At 44.2% G+C, this 24,223-nt stretch overlaps 1 protein-coding gene across 2 annotated transcripts; it reads right to left on the reverse strand.

The window, feature by feature from the left end:
• MDM4 (MDM4 regulator of p53) lies at positions 1–24,181 on the reverse strand. Of its 2 annotated transcripts, none has more exons than XM_069944373.1 (11): positions 24,024–24,181; positions 21,820–21,929; positions 20,054–20,128; positions 11,765–11,898; positions 11,526–11,575; positions 6,431–6,492; positions 5,609–5,687; positions 5,357–5,508; positions 4,662–4,814; positions 3,674–3,751; positions 1–3,534 (listed from the first exon to the last, which is right to left on the reverse strand). In XM_069944373.1, exons 2-11 carry the CDS (start codon positions 21,892–21,894, stop codon positions 3,004–3,006), a joined length of 1,389 nt encoding a protein of 462 aa, XP_069800474.1. In that variant the 5' UTR covers positions 21,895–21,929; positions 24,024–24,181; the 3' UTR covers positions 1–3,003. The 2 variants fall into 2 exon arrangements, with proteins under 2 accessions (XP_069800474.1, XP_069800473.1); XM_069944372.1 differs by having other exon boundaries at positions 24,013–24,181.
• Between the last annotated feature and the right edge of the window lie 42 nt (positions 24,182–24,223).

Below are 24,223 nucleotides of genomic sequence, written 5' to 3' on the forward strand. Positions count from 1 at the left end.
TTCAACTTTGTAAAATACTTTATTTTTCAGAGCAATAAGAAAAAAACCCAAAACAAAACGTCATCACAGTCTTAAAGTGACTATATTTCACGGCTGTCAAATGCAGATTATTTGCTACCAAAGCATCACAGAGTGCAAACAGGTCTCGTTCTCACTCGCACGCATTAATAACAACAATTGAAAAGAATAAGGACTAGGTTTGTATGGAGAGAATCACAGGTTCGGGGTTAGAGCACATACCTTTTCGGGGGTCTTCTTAATTTGCTTACATCAGCACATTCAAATAATCTAACCAAAGTATGCTAAACGTCCAAGGCACAAAATAAAATGCAATAGTCAAGATATGCAGGTGAGCAAACCAGTGCTAACGCTTGTGGAATAAGACCATGGCGATCAGTCAAAGGGTTATAAAAGTGATAAGGTCGTGTTCACACTGTGCATCTCTCCTGAGGTTATAACATGCATCTTCTGTTAAGACTGGGTAACTCATTGAGAGGCATGAGAGTTCATCAATCAGAACAGAAAAACCTTTAGGCTATGCTCACACACACACGGTCAAAATGGTGTTTTAAAATAAGGGCCAATATTTGCTGTTAAATGCTGGCTGCTCAATAAAAAACGACCATCATTTTGATGGCGTGTGAACATCGCCTAAAAACGCGACAAGAATTGCGCAGTGTTTTTGCCTATCTACATGGCTGGGGTTGGTGTAAAAATTACAAGCTTTACTCAACCCACCCGCATTGACGTTCCCAGCCCTTCGCTGGTCACCACTTCTCCCTGGTTCCTTATAAAAGGATATGTCTGCACAATCCTCAGTCCAATATATTACAGACAAATTATACCAAATGCACTAAAACAATAAAGGATAGTGATCCGACCATCACCGCGCTCTGCAGTCAACCACTCATAGGCACAAGCCTAACCGTACCAGCGGGTATACTTGGTTGAAAAAGGTCCATTGACCAATATGTCCGTACTGGTCTCCAGGAACCATGTATCAATCTACGGATTCATTTACTTGTGAACCGATGACTGTATGAGCTTCATGACAAGATTTGGGAATAAGAGAAAACCTCTTGTATTAGGAAGCTGAACTAAAACAAACAGGATTTAGAAGCAACCTTTGAGTGTGGTTTATATCATTTGTGCGGCTGTGTCAGCACAGTAGCGCGAAGATTTGAACTGATTCAGAGCTCCCGGCGTTTTGAGGATGTGTGAACGGCCCCTAAGGTAGAACCCCTCTGCGATTACTGATTGGGTGTGCAGGGCTGTTACATAAGATAGGAATGAGTGGTGACCAGCACTGCGGAGGATCAGTGTAGTGGAGAATCATTTCCACACCATCCCCAGCCATGTATATATTTTTTATTCCCATATCACGCTCTAAAATATTATATATATATATATATATATATATAGACTATAGAACCCAGGCATAGAAAGCTGTGTTATGCCGCACACAGTCTGAAATAATTGAATGATTAAGGTTACATGTATATTGTGAGAAGCATAGAACTCCCTCCCCCATACCATTCATTTATAAATTACAATACTAGTAAGTGAATCAACTATAAGAAACTGTAAGATATAGGAGAGATTATGTATGAGTAAAAGGCTTCACCAGCTGTGGCCGTTTCAAGCCACAAGGCGAAGGCAAACTATCACTAACACAGTCCCTACAGGTACGTATAGAGTAAGGATGGGGAACCTTCAGCCCTCCAGCTGTTGCAAAACTACAATTCCCATCATGCCTGGACAGCCAAAGCGAAGCTGATGGGAATTGTAGTTTTGCAACAGCTGGAGGGCCGAAGGTTCCCCATCCCTGGTATAGAGTATTATAGTACAGATAACAGGTTTTTGCTGCACATCACTATTACCACCTATAGATGCAGTAAGGATCGGTCCACATGCGATGCAAAATGTTCAGTTGCGATGTCAATGCAGATATGCGATGAGCATGCGGACACTAGATTGAAGGTCTATAATGTAACATGTGGATGAGACTTATCTGCTCCTATAATCCATATTTTGGGAATATTCACCCACCTGTGGCCATGCTGGCAGAAGCAGCTAAAAGTGAAGTAACCCCTTTAAGTCTAGCAGAACTGTTCATATAACTTTGCTTCACTATTAAGATATAACTCAACTGAGTTAAAAGCAGAAAAGGCTTGAATTCAATTTTCAATAAAAAAAAAAAAAAAAAACGCACACACAAGATCTGGTACTCCTACCACCATACAGCACCTTCAAGGGTAAGGTCTGTCTATGGTTTCGGCACCCAAGTGCAGGTGTCATTAATAGATGTACTACACTAGCTTCATGGAGGTAGCCATTTGCAGAAGTGCACATGAAAATTAGGCTTACTTTGGGCTTTTTTGGTTATTTTCACTCTAAAGCCGCATGTAAGGGAAGGCTTTGGCAAGATGGACATCTATACAACTGAAAAACACTTAAAGAGTATTGCCCTCCGAGGACACGGGCCTGCCTAGGGGCAGGGGAAACTAAATGTTCTTAAAAAGTTCTTCATATTATGAAGGAGTCAAAGATAACTAAGATGATCACAAAAAAAAAAAAAAAAAAAGCGGAACCTTGGAAAATGTTGACTATAGTTGCACTGTGACAGACTGCTAGAATACTGGGCAGAAGGGGCTCGAACAAGGACTGCAGGCACATGGAACCAAGCCTGAAGCTCGGTTATAAATAGACATATTTCTTCCATATATATATATTCTTTTATAAATACTCTCTACAAAAGTCTTCCTTTCTGCTTCTGGTGGTGACTAAGCAGGGTTGTGCAAGGAGACAATACTTTAGTATATCATGGCAGTGATAAAGCATGGTCAGATGTGGAGAGTGGAGCGCGGCAAAGCACCCCACCGCTCCAGGTAAACAATACAATCTTTCACAAGGTTTCTACGCAGGTCTCCTTCAAACAAAAAAAGTGCTTAAGAGAGAAAACACGTGGCTGGAGGCCTACAGATCTGCGGTGCTCCTCCCATACTACGCCACGTAGGTTTTTACTACCATCTGTATTGGTTTCTGACACACTGGACATCCCTTTCGAGACTTCTTCAGATTGCATGCGCAGAGGAAACAGGTTACCAAGTGGGCCGTGCGCCCGTGGACTACGTTGCCGTTCCGTGGGCGTCTGTTGCACAGCTTGCAAGGTTCTAATAAGGGGCGACTGGAATCCAGCGAGGCTTCCTCCGAACCGAGAAGAGTGTCTGTGCTTTCGGAGAGACTTCTGAGGTTTGATGCCAAATCTAAGGGCTCTAAGAAAGGAACTTGCGATTTGTTATCATTGCTTCTCACTCGCACCATAGGGGCAGAGACTGTCCTGCGGCAGTCAGGGATGTCAATGCCTTTGTTCATTTCTAGAGGACTGGTTTTAACCGGCAGACTGGGCGTGGAAAGTGTATGGGTGAGAGGCGGACAGTCGGCATACCAGTCCTTGCGTAGCGCCCAGCAGCGGAAGCAGTAGCGTTTTGAAGGAGAATTATACTTATGGCAATTGTTGCACTGCCAGCAGTCCTGAAGAGAGACAGACAGGAGATGTCATAGAAATTCATTGAAGAGAGTAAAGGGGGGGGGGGGGGGGGGGATTTCCAGAGATGAATCATTAATTTTAATGTAAGCAAATATGCAGCGAACTAATGTAAATGTGCCGAACCTCAGAGGCGATGTCCGTGTCCGTATCACTCAGGCTTTGTGTGTCCTCTAAATCATCATAAATCGTCAGCTCGATCACCTGAGAAGAAAGCAGTACAGATTGGCTTTAACGTTAACCTATATAACAGTATATAACATTACACGGCTGTACTTGCCATGTTTTACACATTCCCTTTAAGGTGTTGTTGGCACTAGGTGAATCATCTCTATTTCTGGCCTACATGATATAAAAGTGGATTTTAATAAACTGGAACTTGTTATATAACATGTTGTCTAAATAGATACTTGTTGGACCTCATTAAAAACTTCTTGGACGGTCATAAAAAAAAACTCTGTATATTTCGACAGAGGCCTCAATATATCATGTATTTGAAAATTTATTTACAAAAATTGTGTTTAATTGGAAATAATAACGTTGGCCACTAGGTGTCACTGTTTCTGCTCCTTTGTCTGTTGTAAATAAATGTTTGTCTACCACAACAGTATTCAGTGCTCTGTGCTGTCAATCAATCAGAGTGCAGTCAGCCAAGCAGCAGATTAGGTGAACAGCTTTCAAAGACCACTGAAAAAGTCTTATTTATTTTTTAAATTTTTCTCCTGTAAGTAGCATGCCGCTTGGCTCACAGCACTGTTATCGACAGCACAGGAGAGCGCAGATCTCTGAATGGCCCGCCCTCACTACTTCTGTCCAAGTGCTGCAGTTGTCGTAGACAAGCATGTATTGACTACAGGCAGAGGAGCAGAAACAGCGACACCTAGTGGCCAATGGTATAACTTTCAATTACACACAGAAAAAAGTTTTTTTTAACAAAATTTTGAAACCATTCTGCATATTTTCATTTTGATAGAGGCATCAATCTAACATATCTGTTTTTGTTTTTGACAGTGACATTTTAAAGGAGGAGGGGGGAAATAATTTTTCTAGTATAAAAATGTAAGTGGTTCAAAGAAAAATCCTTGATTATAAATATAGAAGTAAAAAGGCTTACCTTCTTCCCTTCTCCGTCTCTCACATCTTCCCCCTCACTGTCTTGAGAGTCCAGACTTTCTACTTTCACCTCCACATTAATTTGATCTGACCGACTGTCATTTAAGAACCACAAGTCATCAGTGGTATCAGAAACGAGTGCTGTGTCTATGTCCTGCAATGTGGAAGAGAAGAGTCTGGACATAGAGAAACTTTCACAGTACAGTACAAAATTTGAACACAATTTTCTAGGAAATAAGAAGAAACATTGACGATTTAGAAAACTCCCTCCACAATAAGAGTTCCCTCTACTGAGGCTGCCTTATGTAACGCAGGACCGAGAAGAGAAGAGGATCCTCATCTGTGAATCCAAAAGATTTAAAAAAATAAAAAAAATTAACTAAACATAGCTGCTTTCTTACAAAAATGGATCTAATAGCTTCTATTTACTTCAATAGAAATGATTTACAATATCACACACAAGCTAAAGACTGCTTGGTACTGCTCCTGGGAGAAATCAGCCATGTTTATTTAAAATACTGGATAACCCCTTTAAGTCTCTTATTGGGGTTAAAACATACAGTCACTGCTAAGTCGTCTAAATGTTTGTGGGCAGACAAAGCTGCAGCTGAACATGGACGCTTACAAGACAGGTACACTATAAATGACAATGTATATCTACAGAGTACACGTACATACAGTAATCAACCAACATACCTGGTTAGAAGGGATGTCTGTGGATCCATTGCTAAGAGGATTATAGTTTGTCCTAAGATTCCCTAAAAACCACCAGGGTAGACCAGCACCATCCCATTCTTCGAAGGACAGGTCCAACCCATCTTGCTTTAGCATGGCTGAATTTTCACCATCTATAAAAGACAAATGAAAACGGAACTTTTAGGAACTAACTTACCACACCGATCCTGGTTATTTGTTAGCTTATCCTATGGGTATTCCTGTATAACTAACCGTGTGAGAGCAGCTGATGACTGGAGGAAGATGTAACCGCCCTGTCCGTCATCTCTTCTTTACCAAATTCATCGTAACGCTAAAAAAAGAATGGAGGGAAAGAAAAAGGCCACTGCATCAATACCAGTATAACACCCCAATTGTGGAGAGATGCGGCAACCTCATACCGGCCACCTACATAACACCGCTCTGGGTTTAAGGAGGAAGAAGAACTGTTCCTCACAACCATCTCTTCTATATATTTATGTATTTTATCTCCATCACAATATTGTTATATTTACCATACAACTAAATAAGTGACGAATAACGCTCAATTCTCATTACATGATTAGAAATCACATATTTTCTAGTTCTGGGGGTAGGTTACTTGATAGTATAAATAAGGGTCTATAATCTATAGCAGGGATGGGGAACCTTTGGCCCTCCAGCTGTGGCAAAACTACAATTCCCATCATGCCTGGACAGCCAAAGCTTCGCTTTGGCTGTCCAGGCATGATGGGAATTGTAGTTTTGCCACAGCTGGAGGGCCAAAGGTTCCCCATCCCTGGCCTATATAAATGCATCCCATCTCTGTGTAACTGAGCACACAGATTCTATCTAGAAGCAGCCGTTCCCCCGAGGTGGCCGGTAACAATTGCCGCATCTTTTCACAGCTCAGAATGAGAGACTGTGAGAGTAAAGGGAACAGAGAAGGGTAACTCTGTCCCTGCTCCGTGGACTCCAGATGAACCTGAGTGGTTTGTAAAAGCGGTCTGGAGATCCGACGCTGGCAGGTACAGAGAAGGGGGGCTCTGTACAAGGTCAACAAACACCGGGTTTTACCTTCTGCCGCTCCAAACCGCCCGTATCCTGCGTTTGGTCTCTTGAGGGACTTTGAGCAGCATCTGTAAATCGGATGAAAAAAGAAATCCCTTCCCCAGTAATATATGTGCTTTCAATCCAGGTTTTGTTAGTTTGGCTATGAGAAAGGCACACAGGGAGCCCCCAATAGGAAGATTATAGTCAGCGGGGCGTGTGTACTTTACCTAGGTGGCAAACAAGCTATATGAGATCCTGAGAGAGTCAGCTGTGCTGGAATAACAGCAAAAAGCGTAAAGAAATACATATAGGAATATCATAATGGTCCTAAAGGAAACAAATAGGAACTAGAATAATACCATCACAACAAATAAGTACAGCAAGCACCAAGGTATAAGTAGTCAATGGTAATGGCTCCCTGAAGGACCACTGACCCTTCACACTAGACTATTTCCAGCATGGCCTACCTATGTCCATAGAATGGGATCATTTCTAGCAGAAAACAATAGTACAAGCGATTATAAGAGACACTGTAGTAGTTGTTACTAGGCAAAAGAGCTTCCTTCTGTACCGACAAGGCTGTCCCCCCTCCTTATCTGTTGCAGAGAAGCAAAGTGAAGACAGGTTTGCTGTGTCCATTATAACACGTGGAGGGAGAAGGGGCTGAGGGTGATGACTGAGCTGGGATAGGAGAGAAGCAGCCTGTGCAGGAGCCAGTACAGCACAACATCCTGCAATATTACCTCACCAAGTTCCAAGACCAGCACTGAGCTGTTTGACCTGTGAATCCAGCATTTTCTGTGGCCAGACAGTCTCCAAACTGCAGGGCTAGTTCTCTTCTCTTGCTGTTCATTCATCTGCCTCTGCCCTTCCATAGGATATAATGGACACAGCAAACCTATTCTCAGCCTGCTTCTATGTAATGTAGACAACTTTGCCTGATAATGAGCAGATAAGCCTGTTTTTCTTCCCCCCCCCCCCCCCCCCCCAACGACTTAACAGTACAGAAGGAAGCTATTTTGCCTAATAAAACCTATTGAAGAGTTTCTCATAATCGCTTGTACTATTGATTTCTGCAAAGTTGTTTAAATGACAGTAACACTAAAGAGGCACTGTCACAAACACTTTTCTAAAGAAATCAACAGAGGTTGTGATCGCAAGCAGTTTTGTAATATACTGTTAATTTATTTTTTAAGTATTTTGTTTAAATTAACATTATACATACAGCCACTAGGTGTCTCCCTTCCTGCACTTCCTGTGCTCCATGCTCCCTCCGTGCTGATATTTGGTCTTTTCTCTGTTAAAAAAAAAAAAAAAAGAGACCAAACACAGGAAGTCCCGTCCTCTGTGCGTTCACATAAGGAAAGACACCTTTCCACCATGCAGGTTGTATATCAGCCGAGGACAATTACCTTAGGCTAATTGTATTATCAGCTCTACAGCTTACCAGGAGACAATGCTCTGTGTTATGTATCAATTCAGTCAGTATAATGTTACTGTGTGGTTACACGGGTTTTGGTGCTGTGTGACAGGAGAGCTGACCATACAATGCGAGCACATGCAGAATTCTCTGCTACTGAATGTTGACATGCAGCAGCTGTACAGATGCGCAGTGAAGAAAGACACCTAGTAGCTAAATGTAAAATTGATTTAAACATAGAAAACTTAAAATAAAAAAACAGTAAAAGCAAAACTGTTTGCTATCACAACCCCTGTTGATTTCTTTAAAAAAAAAAATTAATTGTATGGACTTAGTTACAGATGCTTATTCTCCAATTGTTCCATACAACATATACAGAGCACTAGATGTTCTCAAAATGCTTTTTTTTTTATAAATGTAACGTCTATCCATCATCCTTTATACATCAAGACAGTGTGAATAAGGTGCAAGTCCCTCTGCATCACAGACTTCCATTCTAGTTATTTCTCTGTATGATGCTGCTGGAATTAGAGGCGCAGGGTGCAGATCACGTCTCGCTGATCATGGGTGTTATGCCTAAACCAGGAATAAGAACCTTCTACCCTCCAGCTGCTGCAAAACTACAATTCCCATCATGCACGGACAGCCAAAGCTAAAGCTCTATACCAGGCATGATGGGACTTGTAGTTTTGCAACAGCTGGAGGGCGGACAGTTGCCCATCCCCTGGCCTTAATATTTATATGAAGCATTTTGAAAGCTTCGGTCTAGTGTATATGCCGTATGGAACTTGTCTGCTGTGGGGGAGGGGACCCAGAACATAAAGAACACTGTGCACTGTCATTTAGCAAATCTGGGGCTAGATATAAAATTTGCAGGTGCCAAAACACAGTTCTCTGTGGGATCTAAGACCATGGTGACACAAAGCTGACAAGACAAGCTTGCAGGTCTGACTGCTGTTAGTTTCCATGGCCGACCAGCAGAAGTTTGTGAGCAGTTACATATATATGTATGGAGGAAACAAGCAAAAGATCTCAAAACCAGTATAACAACAGTAAAGTATTTGCAAAGACTGTCTCTGTTTAGACTAGTAACATGGCTTGTTATTAAAGGGGTACTCTGGCGGAAATAAAGGGTTTTTAAACCAAATGGTTTCAGAAAGTTATATAGATATGTAATTTACCTTTTAATTTAAAATCTCCAGTCTTCCAGTACTTATCAGCTGCTAAATGTCCTGCACTGTGTCTCCAGTCTGACACAGTGCACTCTGCTGCCACCTCTGTCCATGTCAGGAACTGTTCAGTGAAGGAGTCGGTTTTTATGGGGATTTGTTACTGCTCTGGACAGTTCCTGACATGGACAGAGGTGGCAGCAGAGAGCACTGTGTCAGATTGGAAAGAATACACCACTCCCTGCAGGACATATAGCAGCTGATAAGTACTGGAGGACTGGAGAAATAAATTACAAATCTATATAACTTTCTGACACCAGTTGATCTGAAAACATTTTTTTTCCACACAGTTCCCCTTTAACAGAGCCATGAAAGCGTTCAATTTTCCATTTTGTTTTCCCCACAGAAAAGTCTACAAGATGGTTGCTATAAGAAGGCAACTTAGAAAACCTGACAGAACAGAACTTCATAGTATGAACAGAGGCTTGCTCTGCTTTTCTGGTAGATTTAGAGTGCGTTCCCACGTACGGGATCCGCAGGAGATTTGATGCTGTGTTATTTTGTTACATCGATATCAAATCTGCTGCAGATCCTGCACGTGTAAACGCACCCTTAAAATTCTTTTAGTGATGACCGTTTCATTGTTTGTTTTACCAACAAGTCATAATCTGTACTAAAGGTGTGGAGAACCAAGAGGACATTCTCAGAAAACTACAGCTGGCAGCGTCTCCAGTGCTACAAAAACATGTCTGCTTTTTTCCAGAGACAGCACTACTCTTGTCTCCAGGTCAGGTGTGGTTTGCAATTCAGCTCCATTCACTTCAATGGAATGGAAGTCATAGAACCTGCACCCAAACTGAAGACAAGAGCGGTGCTGTCTCTGGAAGAAAGTGGCCATGTTTTTGTAGTGCTGGAGAACCCCTTTAATGTCTGCTACTGCACAGAACAATCCAGTGCCCAATATGAAAATGAGCTTGTAGATGGGTGGTCTCTATTAGAGATGAGTGAACCAAGAGTGTGCCGCATTGGATTACCAGTGGTTGTGGAAGTTGGATGCAGCCCTATGACTGTATCCCTGTTTTCCAGGACTCCCTAGTGCCGCAACAAACTTTTGATTCACGGTTAATCAAATGCTGCACGCTGAGGTTCGGACAATCTCTATCGCTCATCTCTAGCCCCTATCCTCTCGCCCCTGGTGAACCACATTTAAAAGGGTTATCCAGGCTAAGAAAAACATGGCCAGAAACACGAGTAAAGTCTAAGGCAAGAGTGTTAAACTCGCAACCTGCCTGCTGTTGCAAAACTACAATTCCCATCATGCCTGGACAGCCAAACCCAAAGCTTTAGCTGTCCAGGCATGATGGGAATTGCAGTTTTGCAACAGCTGGAGGGCCACAGTTTTACACCTCTGGTCTAGAGGCCCTATAACACTGAGTGATAACCGTTTACCATCATAGAGACAATGATCATCGGCCAAATGTGTCTTTGGGTCAGAACCTAAAATCATCGTCGCTGACCGCACATGGGGTCCCATGGCTAACTATTGAATACACTGCTATACATCACCTCTCCACGCTCACGGTCTGCCCTCTGCTTGTTTCCCTGCACTGCGTGCTGTAGCATCAAAGCGGTCATCAAAGCCTGTCCGCCACGGCGGTCCCAGACAATGATTGGCTGAGTGGCTTGTCAGCTCAGAGACAGCTTTAAAGCTGCAGGGCGGTGCCAGGAAGCAAGCAGAGGGCAGGAGAAGACCGGGAGCATGGAGAGGTGATGTGTAACAGTATAGGGCAAGGGCTGCATGGACATCACTAACTATATATATATATATATATTATATATACATACACACACACACAAAGTCCTTGTTGAACGATCATCGAGCTGTGTAATAGGCTGTTTACATTATTGATCAGCTTCATCGTCCCGTCTAATAGGATCCTGAGCCTGAAGTGTATGAAGACCTTTAGACCATCAGGGACAGTGTTAAAGGGGTTATCCAGCGCTACAAAAACATGGCCACTTTTCCCCCTACTGTTGTCTCCAGTTCAGGTGCAGTTTGCAATTAAGCTCCATTTACTTCAATGGAACTGAGTTTCAAAACCCCACCCAAACTGGAGACAACAGTAGGGGGGAAGTGGCCATGTTTTTGTAGTGCTGGATAACCCCTTTAAGATTCACACCCAGTGGATGAATAAGAGGCGGTGAAAATCCCCTTGACAGTCTAATGCCTATAAACTGGTCATCGCTGCCCAATGGTCAGAGTCGTGTAGTGGTAGATGCTGCAAGCTGGAATCTTCAGAAGACATCACAAAAGATATCGTGCATGATACCTATTGTGGAGCAGGTGGAGTGATATGAATAGAAGCCTATAAAAGAAGTCCTTATAGCTGGCCACACACATATACAGGTACACATCTAATGCTACATACAGATTGCAGGGTTACCTGACATCAAGCAGAGAAAACAGTATTGTACACAGTGACCCTGATCTTAATGTAGTCCTTTCAACACACAAAGCAGACGTATTTACCTATGCAAGGAACTCGATGAAGATTCTTCTTTAACATCTCATACAACGGACTGCAGAGGGAGAGAACGGACACTGTTACTAGATTTCAGAACTGAGCATCCATGAGCTGGCAAAGGCAAGTATATAACATATACCATATAAGTCAGAGACATGGCAGGACAAAGCAGCGCTGCAATAAAGGGACTGAAACTCTGCAAATATGAGAAGGGGTCACGATGAGTACATGGAAAGCTCCTCACCTGGGGTCCTTCACAGAGAAGGTGCTGATGCCCAGTAATTTCCCCAGCTCATCCGTGCCGCAGTGAACAATGTGTTGTTGCTGCTTGTCATATAACTGCTTCACCATGATGTACTGTCCCAAGAAATGCATAACCTATGGAGGGACATAAATCAACATAAATATGGAAAACATACTGCATAGATATGCTTACTGCTACACATGCTTTCACAGGGTGACTGGAATAAACGTGGGGGGTGTTGGGGGTTATAGTCCTCAGGGCAGCAAGTGACAGATCAGTGACATAGAACTCACACTATATATCGTATATCAGTTACGGTAGCTTTTACATACAGGATAGCAGCGTCAGGCTTCATCACACAGAATAACCTACAGAATCTGCACACAGCGGATAGAGATAGTGAGTGTGATCAGGGGAGGTTTATAACTCTGCAGAACTCCCAGACTATTGCTGTTTCTTGGTCTCTTCAGCAGTATCCGGTGCTTGGGGAGACAATCAGGGGAACAGGGGGGATAGATGTGGGTGAGGAGTGGAAGGGATCGCAGCTGCCTGAAGAGACCTGACAGGTGACAATGTAATCATATAAGGGAACTATCAGACTAAGCGATTTTTACCGATTAACGAACGCAAACTAGAGCTTCCTGAAATCGTTCCCCATATTACACAGAGCGAAAGTCGTTACTACGATCGTTTACTCCATCAGATCCCAACAAATGAAGGAACGATGTGGAGTTACACTGAGAGTTCAATGAACGATTAACAATGATTTTAGGTTCAGCTCAAAAGATACGATCAATGACACACAAACGATTTTTCAGTCGTTGCCTCCATGTACACAAAACGATTATTGTTTAAATTTTAACAATACAAGGATTTTACGCACGATAATCATCCTGTGTAATAGAGCCCTTACTCACAAAGTCAGCAACACAGAACAAACCAGTGCATAAAATTTTTGAATTTTTGGTTGTTAGACTAGTGGTAATATGCATGGATGTAGGTGAGCTGGGATGAAACAGATGACACCTCAGGAATATTGGGGGTTAGCAGTATACCAGGAGTCAACTCCATTCTCAGGGTGGTTTAACCCCTTAGATGCAACAGTCACTGTTGACCAAGGCAGTTGAGAGACTTAAAGAGGAAGTCCCATAATAAAACTTAAAAATCAGTATACTTACCTGTTCCCGTGCCCCCCTTTGTGCCACTCTTTGGTGTCTCCGACAGCCCCCCAATGTTTTTTGTCAGGCATCCAGGTATGTCACGTACCAGTCTCCTGCTGCTGAAAAGTCACGGATTGAGCCAGTGAATGCAGTGGTGCCCCGCCCCAGTCACCGATTGGCTAAGCGGAAGTATGTGGCAAGAGCTGCTGAAGGCTGGTGGCTGGCAGAGATCACAGCCACGGGCAGCTGCAAACTAGCACCAATAAGCAAGGTTATCGCTAATTTGCAGAGCCTTTAGACAGCATGCGAAGTCAAGCGGCCGGGCTGCACAAACAATCCATGCATCATTGATGCAGTCATGAAAACAGCAAATATACATGAATCAGTGCCGTCTCTTTCCACATCACACAGCAGTGCATACTTACCGCTGCTGCTCTGATCCGGCATACTGTTCCTCTGATTCTCCCATCCTGCCACTGTTTCTTCAGGCCCCGCCTCCTTTAGAATGATTGACAACTAAAGGAGACGTGCCTTGAAGACACAGGGGCTGGATGGAAGAGCCAGAGAATAGGATGCTAGATTGCAACAGCGGAAAGGGCCCTATTCCATGGGACGCTTATCGTTCGGATAATCGTTAAATCGTTCAGAACAAAGCAATAATTGTTCAGTTGAATAGCCGCTAGCGATTAAATGACGAACGAGAAATCGTTGATCGCTTAAGACCCGGACCTATATTTATCGTTGCTGGTTCGCAAATCGTTTGCATGGAATAAGACGTTGTTCGATCGTTCGCAGTATCGACGAACGCAATAGCTGCTACGAGGCGACCGCAAGAACGATCATAAGTAACGATCATTGTTCCGTGTAAATGGGTGATTGATTTCAGGTCGTTCGCAATAGCGGTCGTTTGAGATCGTTTATCGTTAACGATTATACGAACATTAATCGTCTCGTGGAATAGGGCCCTAAGTATAGTATGCACTGCTCTCTGATATGGAAACTGACAGCACAGATATATACACATCTATGCTGACATTATAGTCATCGGTCTCATCCTGTTTACACAAGAAGATATGCGGCCAATGCCGATAAATTTTCAAGCAGGTTCTAAAAAGACGATCAGCCGAACATCGCAGGTTTTTCCCATTCTTAGCTGAACGCTGTCCCTGCGCAGGCCAATTCAGCCCAAACAAGCATTTCTTACAACGCTCCTGTCCCATAATTGACCCCCATAAACGTCCCTCTCAAAATGGTGGCAGTAAAAAATTTCCACTCTCCCGAAAACCCATAAACCCTGGTATAGCGCCATCAGTGGAGAAATAAATAAAAACATTATAGACCTTGGAATGCGAATGTGGCGACACAAAAGCAGTTTTTTTTTTTTAATGCAATGTATACCTCAACCAATGTGGTCCTAATAACCCAGAATATTGTGATCGGTTATGTGCTCCAGAACACGAGGCCAACACTTCCTATACCGCATTTATAAGCGATGAACGTGACTCCCGTCCGGCCAGGGGTTAGACATTGCTTTATGGCCCTTATTTCTCCCCGCCACCAATTGCAGCTAAATAAGTTATTAAAATGCATAAGTGTTTCCTATAAGTCACGGAGCTGCCGAAGGCGCTGACATACTGGTAATGAAGGCGCACTATATTTAAGACCTCGCTGACAGAACCGCTCTGTCCACAACCTTAACTTGCTTATTTATTCTTCTTTCTTTTAGATATTCTAACCATTTTTTTTTTTCATTTTAATCTTCCACAAACTTTGCATTAAGACCCCAGTCAGAGGCGTCCAGGATAAATCACGCAGATTAGTTGTCACCGCAATAAATCTGCCACTGTTTGCCTTCCCTGTCAAGGATTAGAATGGCTGATTGTATGGAGATTGCTTTTTCCATACAAAGTGCTAATCGAGTACGTCTCATCCAAAGGCATGTAAGGTCAAAGCCACTGGCGGAGCGGAGCGCCACTCCTAGTACCAGTCAGGAGAACTCCACCAATGTACCCTGATGTATGATCAATGCTGAACACAACCTGTGGCCTATTCCAACAACTTGCATCTGTCACCACTCATAGGGAGCCATTGCTCTACAGATTGGGTGAGGGCCCAGACAGTCAATTGGGCAGTGTTTAATCCACATTAGCTGCAGCTCCATTTATTTTCTACGACGCTGCCGGAGTCAAGCACAGCACTCGTCTCTCTCCGGCAGCTCCATAGAGAATAAATGGAGCTGCGGGTCACACGGCAACTTGCAGCTCCATTTCTAAAACAAAGGTGCTGTCACTTTCTGCAGAGACAGCACCGCTCTTATCTCCAGTTTGGGTGCAGGTTTTGCAACTCAGTTCCATTGAAGTGAATGGAGCTAAATTGGAAACCACACCTGACCTGGGGACAAAAGTTGAGTTGTCTCTGGAGGAAATTGGCCATGTTTTTCTAACTCTGAAAAACCCCTTTAAGGCTCCGTTCACACGGAGTAAAACTGGTCTGATGGCCAAAGAGAATGAATGGGGGCTGAAATCTCAGTCACCGGACCGGCTCAAGAAGCGGGACCCGGCGCGATCAGGTAAGTATAGGGGGCTCTAGCGGGGGGTCGGGAGCCTGTCACCCCTGCATGGGGGAGTTAACAGGTTCCCTTTAAATTTTGTTTCTCCATGCTGCAGAGTATGGACCCTGTTCAGACCTGCAGCCAGACCCCCCACCACTGAAAACTTTTGACAAGCCTGGAAGATCAAAACCTCTGTAACCACACAGTGACATTATACTGACTGAACTGTTACATAACAAAGAGCATTGTCTCCGGGTAAGCTGCAGAGCTGAGAATAGAATTAGCAAAGGTTACTAATATAATTATTCTAATGTAATCACCCTCAGCTGATATACAACCAGCATGATGGACAGGGGTCTCTCCTTGTGTGAGCGGCAGAGGACAGGGACTTCCTGTGTTTGGTCTCTTTTTATGAAAAGAAAAAAGACCAAATATCAGCACGGAGGAAGCATGGAGCACAGGAAGTGCAGGAAGGGAGACGCCTAGTGGCCGTATGTATAACATTGATTTAAACATGGGGGGGGGGGAAAAAAAAAAAAAAAAAAAAAGGTGAGTATATTATAAAACTGCTTGTGATCACAACTAGAGATGAGCGAATCTCTAAAAGTTTCCCATGACTGGATCCATCTTTTCCCAGCACCTGGGCAGGAGAGGCAGGGAGCAGTGCAGACTTCAAAGCCCGCAGCCGAATGAGCATTGTGTATAGGAACGAAGCGTTTCCCAGCAGCTTGTCAGTACACATACAGGCCAGAAGTGTCACAGGTGGCTGAGCAGAGCAAGAAACATGGTGTAAAGGCAGCAGGACACCTAAATATAAACACTATTATTATTTTCCCTACACAGTCATCAGCCGTCGACACGTAGTGATGAGCGGGTAGCGGACAATATTTTTTTTTAACGCTGATGTACGGCTCCTCAGCTGATCAATGTCTTTATTACACAGAGCGATAGTCTGCAGAACCATCCTGATTTGGCAGATTATCACTCCGTGTAACAGGGCCTTAGGCGTACGTGTTCTACTATGTACAATAAAAGCGGCAGGGTTGACAGGTTCTCAGCCATTTCTATTTACCGGAGGTGGAACTGGGCTGTTTTCTTCTCAGGAGAGAATGGAACGGGAGCAGGTCTTTATACGCACATGTGACAATCTGTTCAGAATAACCTCAGTTTATACAGGAATCAGTTTTCAAGGTTGTATCATCTGAACAGTTCAACTCAATTCACCCACTGGAATAGTTTTCATGGCATGTAAGGGAGGACAACACACTGTCCTTAAAGTGTTTTTCCACAGCAGCCTACGTACGCCTCCACATTTCAAAATATAAAATGAAACTTCTTTCAAAAGAAAAAAGAAAAACAGAGAGACTGTGCCATAGAGTGCAGTGACTGTCATACACGCTCCAAGTAAACCCAAATGGGGGGAATTTATCATGGGAGGTGTAAATGTGTGTATATGTGTACATTAGAGATGAGCGACCTGGGTTCGGGTTTGAGTCGATCCGAACCCGAACGTTCGGCCTTTGATTAGCTGGGGCTGCTGAACTTGGATAAAGCTCTAAGGTTGTCTGGAAAACATGGATACAGCCAATGACTATATCCATGTTTTCCACATAGCCTTAGGACTTTATCTAACTTCAGCAGCCACCGCTAATCAAATGCCGAAAGCTCGGGTTCGGATGGACTCGAGCATGCTCCAGGTTCGCTCATCTCTAGTGTACATGCATACCCTGCAACGGATTTAACAAAAAGGTGCATGGACCTTCATAAATTCAAAGGGAATGTGTCACCTAAATTTTCTTCGGTCAGATACTAAGAGTTGTTCTTTTACTCTAATCTGTTTCTATGTTCTGACTGTATTATTTCATTATTTTCACATTCTAATAGGGGGGGGCATCTTGCCTGTGCTGTTTTTAACAGCATTTAGTGACATGTTTTATAGCGAGTCTCATGGACATAGACGACAATAGACAGTCTGTCCCCTTGGTATGAATGTGAAACATTACTGAGCGCGCTCTGTGACCTGTGAAGAGGTCATTCCACAGGGAGCTGCTATTGTCTCCTCTATCTACTGGTGTCACATGTTAGAATGGAATAACGATTTTCTGCATGATAATCGTCTCGTGTAATAGGACCCTAATGGTGCGTTTAATTTTCGAGATAACGACTGCATTTGAACGATAATCATCTCGTGTAAACACAGCGAACGATCAAGCAACGAGCGAGAAATCGTTCATTTTGATCTTTTAACATGTTCTCAAATCGTCGTTGGTTGTTGGCTAAATATTCACAAATCGCTACATGTAAACGGTCTTTCACCGATTCACTCTGTGTGTGTGAAATAGACTTAAAAGGACAACTCCCACGGGACCCCCCCCAACAAAAAAAAAAAACAAAAAACACAGACACCATACTCACCATCCCTCCGGTGACGATCGCCACTCGATTGGCCCGCCGTCTGCCTCTCCGTCACCGCCGTCCAGCGATGTCTCTCACTTCCGGGTCCAGTGGATGGAAAAGGCTGCCAGTGTGCAATCAGGGCTGAGCAAGCTGGAAGCCATGCGATGCGCTCCTGTTCACTTTCCATGAAGACGCCGAGGAGACAGAAGACTCGGACCGTGGGGGGGTCCGAAAGTGGGGGAAGGGGGCCAGAACGGGTACTTAACCACATTACAAAGTTATATAACTATGTAATGTGTGTTAAATAAGCAAAAAAAAAATTTGGGGTGGCGTGGTGTGGTAGTGCGGCGGTAAAGAATTATTCCCAGAATAACACACATTACAAAGTTATACAACTTTGTAATGTATGTTATGTCTATGAATGGCCCCCTTCCCCGTGTCCCACCACCCCCCACCCATGTACCCGGAAGTGTGGTGCGCTATACATACCTGTCACGTGCCGACCCCTGTCTCCGATCTTCAGTCAGTGACGTCTTCTTCGGACGGCCGGCGAACAGCTCCGACTGTCCCGAATGCCGGCCACCCTCTGCAGCATCATCCGATGCTCAGCTGCGATTGGCTGAGCACAGTTATGCTCAGCCAATCGCGGCTGAGCACAGTTATTACGCGGCAGAGGGGGGCGGCGGCAGCGATTCAGCCGGCCGGCCGAAGATGACGTTTGGCACAAGATGGAGGACATGAGCGACATGGATCAGGTAATGTATAATGCACCAACACTTCCAGGTACACGGGTGGGGGGTGGTGGGACACGGGGAAGGGGGCGATTCACAGACATAACATACATTACAAAGTTGTATAACTTTGTAATGTGTTATTCTGTGAATAATTCTTTACCGCCGCACTACCCCTTTAACACAATCTGCAGTTGATAAAAGGACACTTTTTACTTGAACAAGCACCATGACGTATGATATGAAATAAGGTATGAAAAACGCTAAATTTACCCTTTACACCTGTGTAGAGATGTCAGAATGCACAAAGGGGGGTGACAGTTAACCTATTCTCTGCCAGCTGTTTTCCTATATACTTTGTACTCTTCCTACTTCATTCAGGTTATTTCCTGGTCTTTTTAGCTATATGCCAATATACATGTACAGTTTTCTTCCTTCTACTCTGTAGCTGTCTTTAATTGTCATAATCACGCTTTGCCTCTGCTATTTTTTATTTTTGCATTAGGCATTTTGAAAAATACAAAATTCACTGGTCAAAGTGTGCGCTTTACTTTATTTTACATATGACACGTGTGATCTGTGCAGTCTCGCCTTCCCTGTGCTGTGTTGTGTGTTCTGTGCTGTGGTATATGTATTTAAATAATGTTTCTTTTTTTATATAAAATTTATGAATTTTTTCTAAAAAATTACTTTGTGGCTCAAATGTTTTTTGTTTAGAATTTTGGAGTTTGTTAAAGGGGTAGTGCGGCGGTAAAATATTATTCACAGAATAACACACATTACAAAGTTATACAACTTTGTAATGTATGTTATGTCTGTGAATGGCCCCCTTCCCCGTGTCCCCCCCCCCCCACCCGTGTACCCGGAAGTGTAGTGCATTATACATACCTGATCCGAGCCGACACACGTCCGTCATCTTGTGCCAAACGTCATCTTCGGCAGGCCGGCCCGAACACCTCCGATCAGCCGCTGAGCCGCGATTGGCCGAGCACAGTTATGCTCAGCCAATCGCGGCTGAGCAGCTGATGACGCGGCAGAGGGCGGACGGCACTCGGGAAGATCGAAGGTGTTCGGGCCGGCCGGCCGAAGATGACGTTTGGCACAAGATGGCGGACGGGCGCGACACGGATCAGGTAATGTATAATGCACTACACTTCCGGGTACACATGCGGGGGTGGGACACGGGGAAGGGGGCCATTCCCAGACATAACATACATTACAAAGTTGTATAACTTTGTAATGTGTGTTATTCTGTGAATAATTTTTTACCGCCGCACTACCCCTTTAAGGAAGGAATGTAGACTCTTCTGGACATTTCATGATGAAAACATAAGCAGAAATATAAAATGTAAAGGCTCTGCAAACAAGCTCTGATCTTGTGTAAAAGGGTCCTGACAGAGCGTTCCTATTATAGCAGATATAGTGGAGGTGGAGGGAGAGATAGGCTCACCTGTTTTAATGTAAATGTGTCTCCCTTTGCCCCTGCTGTGTGTAAAAGCTTCAGTAGAGCTTGCTGTGGTCGTACCTAGAACACAGAGAAGTGGGGAGAGGAACACACAGGGTTACAGAACAAAACTTCCTAAAATAATCACTATATGTCGACACATAATAGAATATTAGATTTAAGTGAATAACCAGCATTTTTTTTTTAAAAACAATTTCACTAAAGGAGAGCAAGACCCCCCCCCCCTCCCCCCCAGCGTGACGATCTCCCTTCTGTGACGCAGCTCCATTAGAAGAGGGGGAGGGTTCATCACACTGGGGGCCGGCTTCCAGTGCTTTAGACCGGGCAGGCACCATGTGCAAAAACCAGCCATGTTTCAAGAAAGGACAGCACCACTGGCATCCCAGAGCTGGCGCAAGTCTATTCATGTAAAACCTGATGGTACATTCGCTTTAAGCAACATGTACCCACAGAGCATTCCTCTGAGCAGCTTGTTTTGGTAGTGGATAATAGTCCAGTGTAACTATAATATGCATGGTGTAATATCTAGCTAATATCCAGTGTAACCGCCATGTGCTGCCCAGACAGCAGCCTGACAGGCTGGGAGTGACAGGCTGTACCTGGAGCCATACTGACTGCAGTGCATTCCCCAGCTGCTAGAGCGTGCATGGTGGAGGATCCATAGAGGAACACAGAAACTGAGGTGGTCCCACAAATGCTCAATTATGTTCAAGTCAGTAAATAGTGGTCCAGGTTAATGCTGCATTTACACAGAACGATTATCTTTCGAATTTTCTCGATAACGATCGCATTTGAGCGATAATCGTTCCATGTAAACACAATGAACGATCAAGCGACGAACGAGAAATCGCTTATTATGATCTTTCAACATCTTTTCAAATCGTCATTCGTTGTTCGCTAAAAATTCGCAGATCGCTTTGTGTAAACAGTCTTTCAAAGATTCACCCTGAAATATGGGCTAACATAAAAACGATCGCAATAACGATTTCTTACAAACTTTCTAACCATTAATTTGTCAAATTGCTGATTGTTAGAAAAACCAAATCGTCGCTTCAAAATCGTTACACGAAATCTTGGCCATGTGCTTCCAATCCATGTCGGACCTTACAAGCCGTGTGACATGTCCCATCCCATCCACCCCAGGGAGGACAATCAGCATGTATGGGTCTACATGATCTGCAAGGATGGATTCATACCCATATTGGCTGAGAGTGCCTCCATACTGTTGAACAGGCCCAGAGAATCTTGGATCTAAAATGGCTTTTAGAAAAACATGTAACTCAGGATCGGCAGCAGCTAGAAAGATGGGAGATGGCTCAAAATACTCTGGGGGGCTTGGCGACTAAGGCCAGCTAGGTTTGGGAGCATTACATTCATTTTTTTTTAGCTCTTGGGGGTAAGCTGTTTAGGAACTGTAAATTTTTTTTTCATTATTAGATTTTTATTGTGAAAACAAAGTGGGTGGACAATAAAGAATAAGCCAGAGTACACAACACAGTCAAAAAAGATACAACGTTTGGTTACAGTATCTGGAATGTTGCGAAACAGTGAGATCAAAGTGTATAAAGGGAATGTCCACTAAACAGAAATAAACGGAACATCAGTAGTAGCGCATAACAAAGGATGGAACTGTAAATTTAACTTTATCTTGATATAGACTACGACTACTCCTACTGCATTTTCGTAAAACTGACAGACAATGGCAGGATAACCCTTTAAGACAGACAGTGATGCGATCTGTTGTGACCTACCGCGTTCCCCTCCTGGAGGCTGTGACTTGAGGGGTTTAGCCCCAGCAGCTGCTGCGAGGAGGTAGAGGATGACATTTTGGCAGTGTCAAAGCTGTCTGTGAAGGTGTTACCTACAGAGGGAAGAGAAAGAGAATAAAAAACAATAGAAAGCTCTGATTCTGGAACATCCCTGTAAATGTAGAATCCACAGGGACCACCAAACGGATGGCTTCATTCATTTACAGTGTTCTCATGTAATAAGAATAGAATTACATCCAGGGGTGTCTCTGGGAATGAACCACTGCGCTCTCTCTCTCTCATATATATATATATATATATATATATATATATATATATATATATATATATATATATATACACACACACAAACTGCTCTCTGAACCCCAATGCTCAGCAACAGATTCCCTATGGATACAGCCTATGGTTGTATCCATGTTCTCCAGTTCTCCCTAGGGCGGCATCCAACTTCTGCAGCTACAAGGAATCAAATGCCAAGTGTTGGGGTTCAGAGAGGGACCTGAACAGTTGACAGGTCTGCTCCACACTAGAGCTACATGGGGCTGTGTGGTTTGTGGACAGAGAGATCTCAGATGACTTAAAATTTATTTTTGAAATCAAGATTTACAGATTTGTCGGGTGATTTTTATTAGTGGTCAGGTGGGGACCAATTGAAGGAAGGGCAGACACCGCTAAGGCACACTATAGAGAATGTGCTCCAAATGATGCAGACCCAAAGTCAGAGCAGAAGACAGAGTATAAAGAAAAAAAAAAAGTGCTATGTATAACAGACCCAATAATAGTTAAAGGGGTTCTCTGGTGTTTGAAAAACATGGCCACTCTCTTCCAGAGACAGCACTGCTCTTGTCTACAGTTTGGGTGCAGGTTTTGTAAAACAGTTCCATTGAAGTGTATGGGGCTTAAAGTGACTGTACCACCAGCCCCAGGCTGAAGCACTGGAGGCGGCCGACCCACCCTTAGTGGGAGGAAACCCCGGCCCCTCTATGATAGGGTTCCATTGATTCTAATGGAGTCACGTCATGGAGGGGCTGGAGTTTCTTCCTACTAAGGGTGGGTCCGCCGCCTCCAGTGCTTCAGCCCGGGCCTGGTGGTACCGTCACTTTAATTGCAAACCACATCTGTACTGGAGACAAGAGTGGTGCTGTCTCTGGAAGAAAGCGGCCATGTTTTTCTCAGCCTGGAGATCCACTTTAAAACTTTCTGTTTTTATACTCAGTTCCCACGTAGACAATGTCTTGAGGGGTCTCTGTACCTGCACGTAGCCGCCCCCAAACCAGCAGGACTGAGTTGTAGACGCTGTGTCTCTTTTGCGGGTCAGCCTTGGTGACGGTATATTGAAGAAAAACTACATTCATTGCTACAGCACGGCGGGGAGTCAGTCTGGCATGGCCTATAGCGTAAGAGGCGCCGCGGGCCTGGGGCACGGACGCTCTAGGCCACACTAGGGTGACTGCCTGTCGTGCTGCAATAAAAGTAGTTATTCTTCAAAGCAGCGGGAGAAAGGCCGACCCAAAGAAGACACAGCGCGAGGACCTCTACAATGCAGCACTGTCAGTATGCCGCTACAGGGTCACTTTATACTGATCAGTGAGCCGGCAGGGGATCAGGGGAAGGAGAGGGTCCTTCCTTTTATATCTGTGGCCAAACGTGGATCCGTGCTGACGACTCCATAGAATGCAATGGGTCCTTTATCTGTTCCCAATTCAGGATCCTGAATTACAGACAAAACAAAACAAAAACCTAAATACAACTGCATTATAAGCATGTGGCGTAAGGGCTGGGACCAGCTGGGCTGCCGCTCTTCTCTCTGATCCCTCAATAGTGGGGGAGAGAAGAGCCAAGCCTGGCGGCAGCTTATCCCTCTGGGAACAAAGGGCCGGCAGCTGGAATCCCTCACACAGAGGAACATGTGACTCACTGGTCCCATAGCAACCAATGACATTGCGGCCGTCATTTAGATGACGAGTGAAAGCGATGACGTCATAGGTTGCTGTGGGCAACAACCAGTCAGGCAACACACACAGTACACAGCAGGAGCTGTGAGGACACGGGTGTCTGTGGCTCCAGGCCCGCCGGGGGAACATGTGACCACGTCCCCGCACCATGATGTATAATATTATAGTACCACGGCCGCTAATGACGAGTATTACAGTGATCGCTTATTGCACTACTTACACTATACTCGCCTTACGGCATCTCGTATCACCGGCATTCTGGCCTATCCCCGGCCACGACTAAGGACGGTTAGGCGCCATAACCCGGGAAATCCCCACTTCCGGTGTCGCCTTCCACTTCCGGCGGCATTATACAGGGACGTCCGGTATTGTTTCTCTTCACTGGACCGGACATGCGCAGTACAACAGCGTCGATTCCCCCCATGCTGTCT

Source organism: Dendropsophus ebraccatus, chromosome 11 (assembly GCF_027789765.1).
Source record: "Dendropsophus ebraccatus isolate aDenEbr1 chromosome 11, aDenEbr1.pat, whole genome shotgun sequence".
Lineage (NCBI taxonomy): Eukaryota > Metazoa > Chordata > Amphibia > Anura > Hylidae > Dendropsophus > Dendropsophus ebraccatus.